The sequence below is a fragment of the Vicia villosa genome, linkage group LG1 (genome assembly GCF_029867415.1).
Source record: "Vicia villosa cultivar HV-30 ecotype Madison, WI linkage group LG1, Vvil1.0, whole genome shotgun sequence".
NCBI lineage: Eukaryota > Viridiplantae > Streptophyta > Magnoliopsida > Fabales > Fabaceae > Vicia > Vicia villosa.
In genome coordinates, this window is record NC_081180.1 from 46,604,929 (window position 1) to 46,618,012 (window position 13,084).

The window sequence follows — 13,084 nt, forward strand, 5'->3', positions numbered from 1 at the left end:
CTAGAAAATCTATTTCTGGATATGTTTTAATATGTTTGGCCCAACAATTAGTTGAAAAGCAACACTTCAGAAGGTTGCTGCTTTATCAACCACTGAAGCGGAATATATTTCCCTCACTGAAGTTGTGAAAGAAGCATCGTGGCTTGAAGGTTTTGCTAAAGAGATGAAACTTCAAGGTCGAGGTATCTTTGTTAAATGTGATAGTCAAAGTGGTATACACCTGTCGAAGAACTCAACATATCATGAGCGAACCAAACACATCGATGTGAGGTTGCATTTCATCGAAGGAGTAATCGAGTGTGGAAAAGTCCAAGTGTTGAGGGTTTCGATAGATCATAATACTGTTGATATGATTACCAAGACATTGCCCAGTTGCAAGTTTTTCCACTGTATGTAGTTGATAAAGCTGCATGAAGAAAGCTAGTTTGTTCTTTGGTGTTACAGAGTTTGTTCCAAGGTGGGGAATTGTGAGAATTGGATTGAACTCTATTGGGTCGAAGAGTAGATTCTAGTTTGATAGGGTTTATGCATGTCGTCGAAGTATTTTCACATGCTGGTGTCGAAAACCTACATACTACAGTCGAAGTGTGTTCTAGTATGTGGGTGTCGAAATGCTAGGGTTGTTAGTATTTCGAATTGAGCCTGTTTGTTATGTCGAATTGTTTAAGTTAGCTTGTAATGGGTATTTGTGAAAAAAACCCATTAGTTTAACATGTTAGATTCATTATAAATAACATACTAGTATCTCATTATTGCATACGACAAATCTTAATTTAGGGTGAGATGATTATTTGCTATTCTTGTAACACTTGTAATCTTGATTCAATGTGAAAGTAAAGAATAGAAGTTATAACTAATTCATTGTTATTCTTATTGCTTCCCATTGTGTACCCTATTATACTCTGTTTTTGACATCGTTTTCACAACACAAGCTAATTTACTTAAGCAACACAATGTCTTACATTAATTACTCTATCCAACAATTAAACCATCATATCAGTGTTCTTAATAACACACATCATAAAGCTATCATTCGTGTATTCAAGTATGTAAAGAAAATCAAGGTATTTGCATCTTTCATCCTTTAGAATAACTTTCAAATCAAGGTATTTTGTGATTCTAGTTGAGCACCATAAAATACTTCTCATGATTCTACATCTTTCATAGCAGCTCACTAATTTCTTAGAAATCCAAGAAGCAAGCCATTATATCCAGAATTTCTTTTGGGATAGAATACAAAATTATGGCATCTCTTATGTGTGAAATACAATGACTTTCTATCTCCTCCAAGATTTCAAAATGTACAATATCGTCACATCATTACTTTATTGTGACACCCGTTCTTCCAGACACACAATTGCCAAATCTTCTTTTTATAAAAGAACTAAACATATAGGACTGTATTTCACCCTAGTCAGGAAAAAAATTGATGCAAAAAGCTATCCAACTTCTCCATATAACTTCATCCCAACATCTAGTTGATGTTTTATATACAGTTTATGGTCTTACTTCTTTTTACAATTACTACTATAATTAATTTTATGACAACAATTTAATCAAACGTAATAAAAAATTGAGATAAAATACTTATACGCGTCATTTTTTTATTTCTAAAAAAATAATCTACTCCGTTGATTTTAGATGAAAATCGAGGGATAAACTAATTCAGGGCACATGTTTTGAATCCTAACAGATTTTATTGATGTTTTTATTTTCTTAAAAGTGACGTCTTCCTGCATATATTATTTTGGGTTAATACCACTTTACCCTTTGTAATATAGGCGATTTTCGATTTACCCCATGCAATATTTTTTTTGCCTATATTATAGAGGATGTAAAACGAATTTCGCCTATATTACAGGGGTATTGTATATTTAACCTATTATTTTTAATCCAAATATCAGATATTTTTCACCTTAGTTAACACACACACGAACGCGCGCGCACACACACACACACTAGTTTCACTTGCCTAAAAACAACATACTAAAACAACACACACAAAACTCTAACAAAGAGCCCTAAACAACGAGACCCCTTGACACATATCATCTTTAATACGAAGATGCTATGTGTTTAGGGCTCTTGTTCGATACTTGCCCGAATGAAAGACCATAATAATTTCTTTCACTTCTTCTTCACATATCTGGTATGTCAAACACCACTACTCATATTACATTAATGTTGTTATTGTTATTGTTGTTGTGGTTGTTGAGATCCAAAACCCAAGAGGTTTAATCTTGTTGTTGTTGTTTAAACTATGATAATGACGTTATATGTTATTGATTTTTTTGAGATAAATATTTTATAGGTTTATTGAGATTGATGTTATAGGTTTATTGTTGATGTTGGTGTAGTTTAGTTGAGAGATATATTGATTTTTAGTTGTTGTTTAATGTTAGTTGTTGTTTAGATTGAGATTGAATGTTAATGTTTTTGTTGTTGTTGTTATTTATTGTTATTTTTGAGTTGTTGATGTTATTGTTTAGTCGTTCTAGTTCGCAAAGTTATGAAAAATTATATGTTGTTGTTTAGTTGTTATTATGTTTGAGTTTGAGTTTGAGACTGCTATTGAGATTATGTTTTTCTGATTCTTTGTGCAGCTCTCATCTTGTTTTGTCGTATATGTCAAGAGGACATTATAGTGACAGAAAATATAGATCATCTTATTATATCTAATGTAGATTATTTATTTCACTAACCTCTCTTTGAACGTATAACCTATTAAATTGATTTTGGAAGTAAGAATATGAAAAATTATGTTTTATTTGAAAAACATCTTACATTATTTAATATTTTTCGAGCATTTTGCAACTCATCATTCATCTCTCACTATTTATTGGTTAAAATCTTTCTCTTTCAATGCTTCTAGTTTTCGGTTCAACATTCTTCTATACTTGTTAATTTTGCAAAGCATCAAATTTTATGCCTTCAAGAATGAACCAATAGAGAATGAAATGTTGAATGAAGAACCTTAAACATTAAACAATTCTAACTATTAAAGAATGTGAGATGAATGATGAGTTACAAGATGTTCGAAAATCATCGATTAGTGTAAGTTGTTTTTCAAATATAACATAATTGTTCATATAATTATTTTGTAAACCAATTTAAAAAGTTACATCTTAAACTAGGGTTTTGCGAAATAAGCAAACCGAATAAAATATAATAGACTCAACCGTGTTTTACCCGTCGATTAAATGTCAAAATTTAGAAAAAGATGTTTTCGCCATTTTAAAATTCTAAAAAATATCTACCTGTAAATCGAACTCATGAAGCTTTACACCTTACTCAATGGTGGAACTAAAATTTAAAGATAAAGTGACTCACTTTTATGACATCTTTCGTTATCTAGTATATGAAACTGAGATAACACATCATATCCAACTGTGTTTTTCGTCGTAGTAAATTGTGTCTAAATTTTACCTTGTAAACATATACATATGTGGTCTAGCTTGATGGAGAAATTTAGATAATCATATTCTTTTGTTTGACATTTTTAGATTGACCTACTCAACTTTCTGTTTGCTTATCATTCATTTAATTTTGTTAGGTAAGTTTTTCTTAGTTAATTAAGTTACTAATTTTGTCAACAAAAAAAAAAAAATACTAATATTTGTATATTAGTAACTTACTCGTATCAAACCAATTTAATTCAATATGAATTTATATACTTCCTTCTCTCTCTCAATCATGTTAATAAAAATAATCATAATCAATAGTGTGGTAGACAAAAAGTACAACGAAAAGGGAATCCAAAAATATTCGCAACACTGACACTGTCACGTAGTGTTTGTTCCCATTCCCCCTTTCAAAGTTGTCATGCTTAACTTTTGCATGGCTGTGCCATTTTTTATGACTAACCAAATGCTCTTTTATGATAAATTCAAAGAAGAGAGACGGATAGTCATCACCTACTATCTTCCATAGATCTAGATCTTAAATAATAAAGAAAAGTACCAGGATAGGTTTGATGATGATAAAAGAGAAAAAAATCATGAGCATCATTAAATATAATATAATTTATTAATAATTAATTTTGTTAATTCATATTTAATTAATTCAATAATTAATTTAACATCCGACAAGACCCAAAATAAACCTTGTTGCCATTGGATTAATTTGATTTAAGTGGCCCCATGAGGCTGCTGCCGAACTAGGATACAAAAAGTAGCCAACTAATTTCAACATTAGGAATTAGAATTTGTTTGATGGGGTGAATATGTTCAAGGAACTTGTTAATAAGAATTAGTATAACAATTAGTTAATTATATATAGTATTTACAATTTGGTACGAATGTCAGTATTTATATTATCTTTTTTTAGATTTTTAAATATCATATATCATATGCATATTGGAAACTGAAATGCCATGTGATTCATTATACTTCATCATTTTTCAATCGAGGAGTAACAAGGACCTGCTTTTTTTTTTCTTTTTAAAGAGTCGAAAATACACCCAACAAACAAAAAGAGAAAATTACAGACCGATTGAAATCTAGCTTAAGTAAAATAATGGGTTATTGCTAAACTCAAAGAAGTTATAATTGGAATGGGTAATTTTCCCGATGTACGACCACCTCCAAACGAGCGCTTTGCAGCTCCAAACTACATCCCGCGAATTCCAAGATCCGTTGTTAAAAACCATGTCGTTCCTACGCAACCAAAGACTCCATAATGTAGCAAGCCAAACGGTACCAACTTTTCCTTTTTTGACTTTCTTCAAACGGCAAAAGGAGTTCCATAACAAGAAGTTTTCTTTGAAATCTAAACCGATTTTAAATGGTAATCCAATCTATTCGGCCATTTCCCTCCAAACAATTCTGGCATTTCGGCAAGATAAGAAAGAGTGAAGAAGAGATTCGTTGCAATTGGCACAAAAGACACAATCTAGATTCGAAGAATTGGGAAGAATACCTTTATGCCAAAGAGAATCCTTAGTCGGAATTTTGTTGATGAAACACCTCCACCCGAAAGCCTTCACTTTCAATGGGACTTCCACCTTCCAAATGTCTTTGAAAGCCACATCAAATTTATTTGCCGGACCAAAGGGAACCAAAAAACTACAGAGATAGTTGTAACAAGAAGCAACTCTATATATACCATCCGATTCAAGCTTCCAAACAGCCGCATCCGGCTGCGTTTCTGCTAGGCCAGCCGCGGACAGAACCGAAAGAAGGCTGGGCAGCTCTTGAGTTCGGGCAGCAGCTCCTTCAGCTGTAGCTGTGACCGAAACAGTGTCAATGTGCAGTCCGAAATCAGTAGCAGGGTGTGTGCCAGCAATCATCACTGTTGATGTGTCGGAAACATGAGTTGCGGGAATGCCAAAATCACCCCAAAACCACTCCCCTCAACCCATCCTCCCATGGCTCCAATAGAGACGTGTTGCAACAAAGAGGAATTAAAAAGATTCGCGAAACGATCTTTTAAAGGGCCTCCATCCAACCATTGTGAATGCCAAAATGATGTTGTGTGCCCATCTCCCACCTGAAAAAGAAAATTGTTAGTGAAAAAGTTCTCCGGTAGATCCTTCCTTAAAGAGCTTAAGTCCGCCCACCACACTGACTTATTTCTTCCCTTCATAACGCTCGAGCTATCACAACACAATCTAATATTCACATCTTCGTAACGAGCTTTAAGCATCCTATACCATAAATCTTTGGAAGCTCCAAAAATCCTCCAGTGCCACTTCAAGAGAAGCGCTTTATTAAATTGATCCAACCTTCTAAAACCAAGACCGCCTTTCTCCACTGGAAGACACAAGTCGTTCCATTTAACCCAATGCAACTTCCTCCTTTCCTCCAACCCTCCCCATAAAAACTTTGCATTTTATTTATCTCCGCTATCACCTTCTTTGGGGCTTTATAGAAAGAAAGAGTGAAAATAGCCAAACTACTTAATATCGATTTAATAAGCGTGATCCTCCCTCCAAAACTAAGCCAACACCCTTTCCAAGAATTCAATTTCCTCTTGATATTATCTAAGAGATGTTTCCAAGAAGAAATTCTCCTAGGATTTGATCCGATGTGAATACCAAGAAATTTGAATTCCTTTTCCTCCTCTAGACAATTAAGGAAATTAGTGGCAACTCCCAAAAAGTGCGAATTAATATTTACCCCGATCAATTTGCTCTTGTGATAATTAATCCTTAGGCCCGATACCAATTCAAAGCTCCTCAACACCGCTTTAATAGCCCAAAGATGCTTCCAACTCCCGTCACCTATTAATAGCGTGTCATCGGCAAATTGGAGAATATCTAAGAAACACTTACCATTCACATTAAAACCAACAAAATCCCCATTAGCTACCGCTCTACCAACCAAGGCCTTTAGACCTTCCGCTACTATAACAAAAAGGAAAGGAGAAATGGGATCTCCTTGACGAAGCCCCCTTTCCACCAAGAATTCCTCCGTTGGGCTACCATTGACAATCACCGACATTTTGCTAGAGAATATAAGCGCCTCCATCCACCTCATTCCCAAATTCCTGAACCCCAATCTACTCAACATGTACCTAAGGAAATTCCAACTCACTTTGTCATATGCCTTTTCAAAATCAACTTTGAAAAGAAGGCATTCCTTTCCTTCCTTACTAGCAAAATCAACTAACTCGTTAGCGATTAACAATCCATCCATCATTTGTCTACCCGGGACAAAAGCACTTTGGCAATTATAAATGATATGAGGTAAAACTTTCTTGATCCTACTTGCCAAAACTTTAGCAACTAATTTGTAGATACTTCCCACAAGACAAATAGGCCGGTAATCATCTAAAACCAAAGGATTGCTATTCTTTGGAATTAGAGCAATGAAAGAAGAAGTAATACATTTGGATAAAATTGCTCCGGAGAAGAAACTATTGAAACAAGCAAGAACATCCTCTTTAAGAAAAGACCAACATTTCTTAAAGAAAAGAAGAGATATGCCACCCGGTCCCATACTTTTAGTGCCATCACAACTCCAAATTGCCTATTTTATTTCCTCCATCGAAAAAGGGACCTCTAACGAACAAGCTTGATCCTCGCTCAATGATTTGAAAGCAATACCATCCAACAAAGGTCTTTCGAAACAATCCTCCTTGAATTTGCACTCAAAATGGGACTTCACTTTATCCTTCACCTCCTTAACCGAAGAAACGACTCCTTCATTAGAATTTAGCAAACAAATGCGGTTCCTACGTCTCCTCTCCTTAACCACGTTATGAAAGAATCTACTATTGACATCCCCAGCGTTTAACCACTTCAACCTACTTTTTTGAATTAGCATGTTCTCTTTGAGTTTAAGATTGAACCAAATGTTCTTAGAAGCCTTAACTTTGTTAAGATGCAACTCTTCCTCCCACATATCTCTATCGTCCCAATCGTTCAACACCTTAACATTCTCCTCTATCTCAAGATCTATCCTTCCAAACACATTTTTCTCCCACCACTTCAATCTCTCTTTAAGAAAGCGAAATTTCTCCTTTAAGACATAATCTCCCCTCCCATGAACGGTAAACCCCTCCCATTCCTTCTTAACAAAGTCGAAGAAACTCTTGTCTTTAAACCATTTGTTATTGAACTTAAACGGTTTATGTCCCCAATCTTCTTTGTCTACCATCAACCAAACCGGGCAATGATTGGAAACATCACGCAATCCTATCCATTGGCCAACTACTCCCCAAGACAAAATAATGTTGTTGGAAATAAGAAACCTATCAATTCTGCTCTTTGATTTACCATCCCCACTAAACCAAGAGAACCTCTTTCCTTTGCAAGGCACATTAACAAGACCGGTTTCATCAATAAAATCAGAAAATTCCCTCCATTCTATATTGCAATTCCTAGAAGAAAGACCACATCTCTCACTCCTCTTTTTTACTGCGTTGAAATCTCCCCCTATTATCCATTCTCCATCTTGATATTTGTTTTTCAAATCGATCAACCGTTTCCACAAAATACGCTTTAGAGATAGAGTGCAGGCTGAATAAACATTGAAAATATAGTAAACATTTCCTTTCCACATAACTTTCGAACCAAGGTACCCCGGTCCAGAAAAACTAGCCACAACAGTAACTGATTGAGTTCTCCAAATGGTCAGCAAGCCCCCCGACAATCCTTCCGATCCTGAAAAAGAAAAGTCCATGTCATCCTCCCCTCATAAACTTCTAACCATCGACTCAGTTATAACTTTCAATTTCGTTTCTTGAATAAGAAAGAAATCAGCCCCCCCCTTTTGAAATCAAACTTCTTACCTTTTTTCTTTTAATAAGGCTACCACCCCCCCTAATGTTAAAGCTCCCAATTATCATTTAAAAAAATTAAGGGGATCCTTCTTTCCTACATTGTTGTTTACTTTCCTACTCAGAATGGATATCGGTTGCTGCCGCGAAAAGTTCTCACTGTTCTTCTGCATAACTCCTAACTTTGCCATTTCTAAATCCATCCTATCCTTACCACTGCTACCAAAATTGGAAAGTGTTCTAGCATTACACCTAACAATATCCGAATCCACAGGCTGAGAAGCAATATAAGAAGATTCGATAACATCACTGGGGCTATCATGTATATGATAATCTCTATTAGAAGGAAGAGGTAAAACCTGAATCTGTCCTCCCTTTGCAGCGTAAATGTCTTTGCGAGTTTGGTTGGAAAGAAACTCTTCTTGGGCCTTTTTTTCGTGTTGTCATTGGTCCCACCCAAGCCATTTAACGATTTAAAAAAGGATTTTTTTTCTTACTAGCCACTTTAGTAACCAAGTCTCTATCCACGTCACATGCTATCGTGGCCCCACTAAAACCTCTCTCCTTAAACAAAGAATTAGAAGAACCAGCTGGAACTGAGGTCTCACCAAAATTCCTAGAAGATCTAGCAAGCTTTGGTTGTTGGGATACTGATAAAGTGCGTTCAGAGGAACTTTCTGGTGAAAGAGTTTGATTGCCCAATTCTTGCCTTTTGAGTTTCAGGATTGCCTGAATTGCTTTATCGAATGAAGAGCCTTGTGCATCGCCTACTGGTCCTAACAAAGGATTTGTGTTGTCCCAAGGAATTTCATGATTACTACTGAGTCTACTTCCTTTGCCGTGTAAAAGTTATCCTTCTTCTCCCAAGTTATCTTTCTCCAAAACTGCCAGCAGATCGCCTCTACCTTGTCTCTCAGAAACCGTTGGATCAAGCTGTTCATCTTGAGACTCGTCTCCTTCCATCTCACTGTATTCTCTGTTTGACTCCATAACAAATTCTGACGAATAAATTGATTCTCCATTAGATTCTCCATTAGAAACGGAAGTCTTCTTCTCCATTAACCTAATCGGGCCGTAGGTATCTTCGCGCAAAATCAAAGAGAACTTTTCATCATCAATTACAACATTCATCTGTTCCTTTAGGGTGAAATTGAAAGGAACCCTAACCATAAATCTTGCAATATCCATGTTCTCAATAGCTCTTGTGCTATCATCTATACATATGAAAGTACCCAGAAAGTTAGCAACTTTTTCGAAGAAATCTACACTCCACGCTTGACATGGAACTCCATATAATCGTACCCACATAACTCTCTCCGAATCCACATCACTTGATTGCCATGGTCTTATGTTCTTGAACCATTGCTTCCACCACCATTCTCCTTCATCAATGAGTTCCTAAAGTATCCCTTCCTCCATCTCTTCCAGCAAGCACATATTCGCTCCCAACGGATGAACTTTAATAGAAAAAAAGCCCTCAATCTCCATATGTGTTTGAATATTGTAAGATTCGCCCGAGAACAAAACCTCCCCAATAAACGCTTTCTTCCTTCTGTCCTTCAGCTCTGAAGACGAACAGTAACTGAGCGAGGGTGAATCCTGAGTAGCCTCCTTCCTATTATCATTGCCCTGAACAACATCAGCAAAAGACACATTATTCACTATTCTTCTATTGAAACTCCCCTGGTCATCCTTCTTTCGTTCGCCTCCTGCAGAAAACTCCTTGCCTTGTCCCATGTTCCTTCTCACTTTGATGCCCCTTGCAAACCTAGGTTGGTTCACATAGATTTTTTTTCCATCTATAATAATATTATCAAGTTTGACTGCCATAAGCTTCTCATCCTTCACATCTTTGAACCTCGCAAAGCCGAATCGTTTACCAAACTTATTACGTTTGGGCGGAATTACCACCTCCACCGTGTCTCCCACACAACCAAAAAGTTTGAAAATGTCCACCGCCCTGCTCCTCTCAGGTATCTCCGAGAAATAGAAGGAGGAAATAATGTCGTCATCCCTCACCTGCATCCCACCGTGCGGGAAAATATCCCACTTTTGAGTGCCTTGGCGGAAACCTCTCCTCTGAACTTTGTGCCAAGCCATACTAAGGAAGAAAAGTACCAAAAGCTAGAGAGAAGGGAGAGAAACAAACGCTTTCTCTCTCATTCTATTTTCACAAATCTTAGAGATTCTTAGTAATTGATGAACTTGATATTCATTTTCTTGGACACTCCGGTAAAATTAAATAACAATATCTGTTTTAAAGCACATTAAGCCGATTCGATTGACTGTAATAGTATAATACAGCAAAAATATATCACAATGTCTTTATATTTTTTTAAAGAAATCCAGCCGATTCTATTGACAATTCAGCAGACATAAATCACAATATATATATTGCACTACCTGAACTCCAAAATCAGAACAAACACAAACACTATAAACACAATGCTACTGATAATCGCTTCCACTTTTCTCTTTCTTTTTCTTCTAATCAAATTATATTCCTATTCTTCAGAAACCAAAAACTCACCTCCAAGATTACCTTTAATAGGAAATCTTCATCAAATTGGTTCCTTCCCTCACCGTAATTTTTATGCTCTTGCCAAAAAGTATGGTCCTTTCATGCAAATGTATTTTGGTAAAGTTCCTATTCTTGTCATCTCATCCGCTGAAGCTGCACGTGACATAACCAAAACTCATGATCATGTCTTTGCTAACAGACCCCCCAAGATTAACTACGACATACTTTTGTATAACTTCAGAGATGTTTCATCTGCTCCATATGGAGAGTATTGGAGACAGTTGAGAAGCATTTGTATGTTACATCTTCTTAGTGCTAAGAGGGTTAAGTCTCTCCGCGCTGTGAGAGAGGAAGAACTTGTTTTAATGATGGACAAAATAAGAGACTACTCTTCGAAATCATTACCGGTGAATTTAAGCGAATTGATCGCGTCAAAGACTAATGACGTTGTTTGCAGGGCTACTTTGGGAAATAAGTATAGTGGTGAAAGTGGTACAGGATTTGCTAAGTTGATGATGGATTTTACTGAGTTGCTTGGTACTTTTATGGTTGGGGACTATGTTCCTAGCCTTGATTGGATGACACATCTTTCTGGATATTACTCAAGAGCAAAGAAAGTTGCCAAACAATTTGACGATCTTTTGGAGGGTGTAGTCGAGGAACGTTTCAATAATCCCAAAGGTGATGATGAAGAACAGACTGATTTGGTTGATGTTTTGCTTTGGATCCAAAGGACAGAATCACTCGGTTTTCCTATAGACCGAACGACCATAAAGGCTTTGTTACTGGTAAGTGTTAAACTAAAAATCTTATTACTCTCTATCTTTAATCTTTATTATAAGAGAAAGTTTACTCTTTAAAATTATAGCAGTTAATGTGTCTGAACTATATTATACAGGATATGTTTGTTGCGGGTACAGACACCATATCAACTTTGTTAGAATGGGAAATGTCGGAACTCTTGAAGAATCCACACATGATGAAGAGATTAAAAGAAGAAGCAAGGACAGTGGCGAATGGAAGAACATACATAACTGAAGACGATTTAAGTAACATGAAATACTTAAAGGCGGTCGGTAAAGAAGCACTACGGATGTATCCTCCGATTCCACTACTAGTCCCTCGTGAATGCAGACAAGATGTGAAAGTAAACGGTTACAACATTAAAGCAGGGACAAGAGTTTTTATCAATGCATGGGGAATTGCAAGAGATCCAAGATATTGGGATCAACCAGATGAGTTCAGGCCAGAGAGATTCTTGGATACATCGGTGGATGTGAAAGGAATAGATTACCAGTTGATTCCGTTTGGATCGGGGAGAAGAGGTTGTCCAGGACTAGTGTATGCTATGGCTGCAAATGATCTTGTGTTGGCGAACCTTGTGCATCAGTTTAACTGGGAGTTACCTGGTGGTGCTGGGGACAAGGTGGATATGTCTGAAGCATTTGGTTTTACTGTCCACAGAAAGTTTCCTCTTATGGCATATGCAGCAGTTTCTAACCAGAACTGAATGAGTGAGTAGGAAGCAATAATGGAGTTTGAATAATTTATGTAGTAACCCTTGTCTTCTATGTCTTGTATCGGTATACACTTCGTTTTAAATATTCCAGTAATATATAGTTAAATATGAATCGGTGACTGTATATGTGTGTCTGCGTATATTATTTAAAATATAAATTAAATAAATTACATTTGAGACTCCATAATCCATATTAATGTAGACAATAGTTTTAGACAAATTAGAAGTCCACTATGATTCAACGCAAATTGACAGAATGAAATATAAAGTTATAAAAAGTTTATAAAATGCCAAAATTAATACATAGTTGTAAACAAAACCCAAAACCCCAGCCTTAAAATTAAAATTAAAGAGCTGAGAACAGACAAGACCCAAAGAAAGCATGTTGCATCCTCTAAGCATGAGATGATTGGATGAATTTAGTTTAAGTGGCCCCAAGGGGCTGCTGCCAAAATAGGATTAAAAAAGTGACCAGATAATTTCAAGTTAAGTATGTCACTATCGATACCCATCAAAACTATCTAACACGAACCTAACATTAATTATGAATTAGCATTTGTTTGATTCGGCAAATAAGGTTAAGAATTGTTGGAATCGATAATGATAGAATAAGATTGAATTTTTTTTTATGGATTTAATATATGATACTCCTTATAAAATAAGCGAGATTTGATATTCCCCTTTTAAAAAAAACTAAATTATTCTCAGAGTTCTTTAAGTTATTTAATTGTAACAGTTTGGTCCTTCATATTATTTTCGCTACAACTAGGTCCTTTATGTTATCAAATGTGCACACCGTTATCCTTTTTTAATAGAGAAAATGT

At 35.9% G+C, this 13,084-nt stretch overlaps 2 protein-coding genes across 2 annotated transcripts; one reads left to right on the top strand and one right to left on the bottom strand.

Moving 5' to 3' along the window:
• Nucleotides 1-6,968: 6,968 nt before the first annotated feature.
• On the bottom strand, nt 6,969-8,123 carry LOC131627572 (uncharacterized). The gene has a single exon (XM_058898437.1). It carries the CDS (start codon nt 8,121-8,123, stop codon nt 6,969-6,971), a length of 1,155 nt encoding a protein of 384 aa, XP_058754420.1.
• A 2,500-nt stretch (nt 8,124-10,623) lies between these two features.
• Nucleotides 10,624-12,384, top strand: LOC131605446 (cytochrome P450 736A117-like). Its single transcript, XM_058877800.1, has 2 exons — nt 10,624-11,529; nt 11,640-12,384. The coding sequence occupies exons 1-2, from the start codon at nt 10,666-10,668 to the stop codon at nt 12,249-12,251; spliced, it is 1,476 nt and encodes a 491-aa protein (XP_058733783.1). The 5' UTR covers nt 10,624-10,665; the 3' UTR covers nt 12,252-12,384.
• Nucleotides 12,385-13,084: the final 700 nt, after the last annotated feature.

What these genes read in the sequence shown, in the direction of transcription:
- LOC131605446 (XM_058877800.1), top strand. Translation starts at nt 10,666, where the DNA reads ATGCTACTGATAATCGCTTCCACTTTTCTCTTTCTTTTTCTTCTAATC. An exon ending in CCATAAAGGCTTTGTTACTG is followed by an intron (nt 11,530 to 11,639) that starts GTAAGTGTTAAA and finishes TATATTATACAG; the next exon opens with GATATGTTTGTTGCGGGTAC.
- LOC131627572 (XM_058898437.1), bottom strand. Translation starts at nt 8,123, where the DNA reads ATGGACTTTTCTTTTTCAGGATCGGAAGGATTGTCGGGGGGCTTGCTG.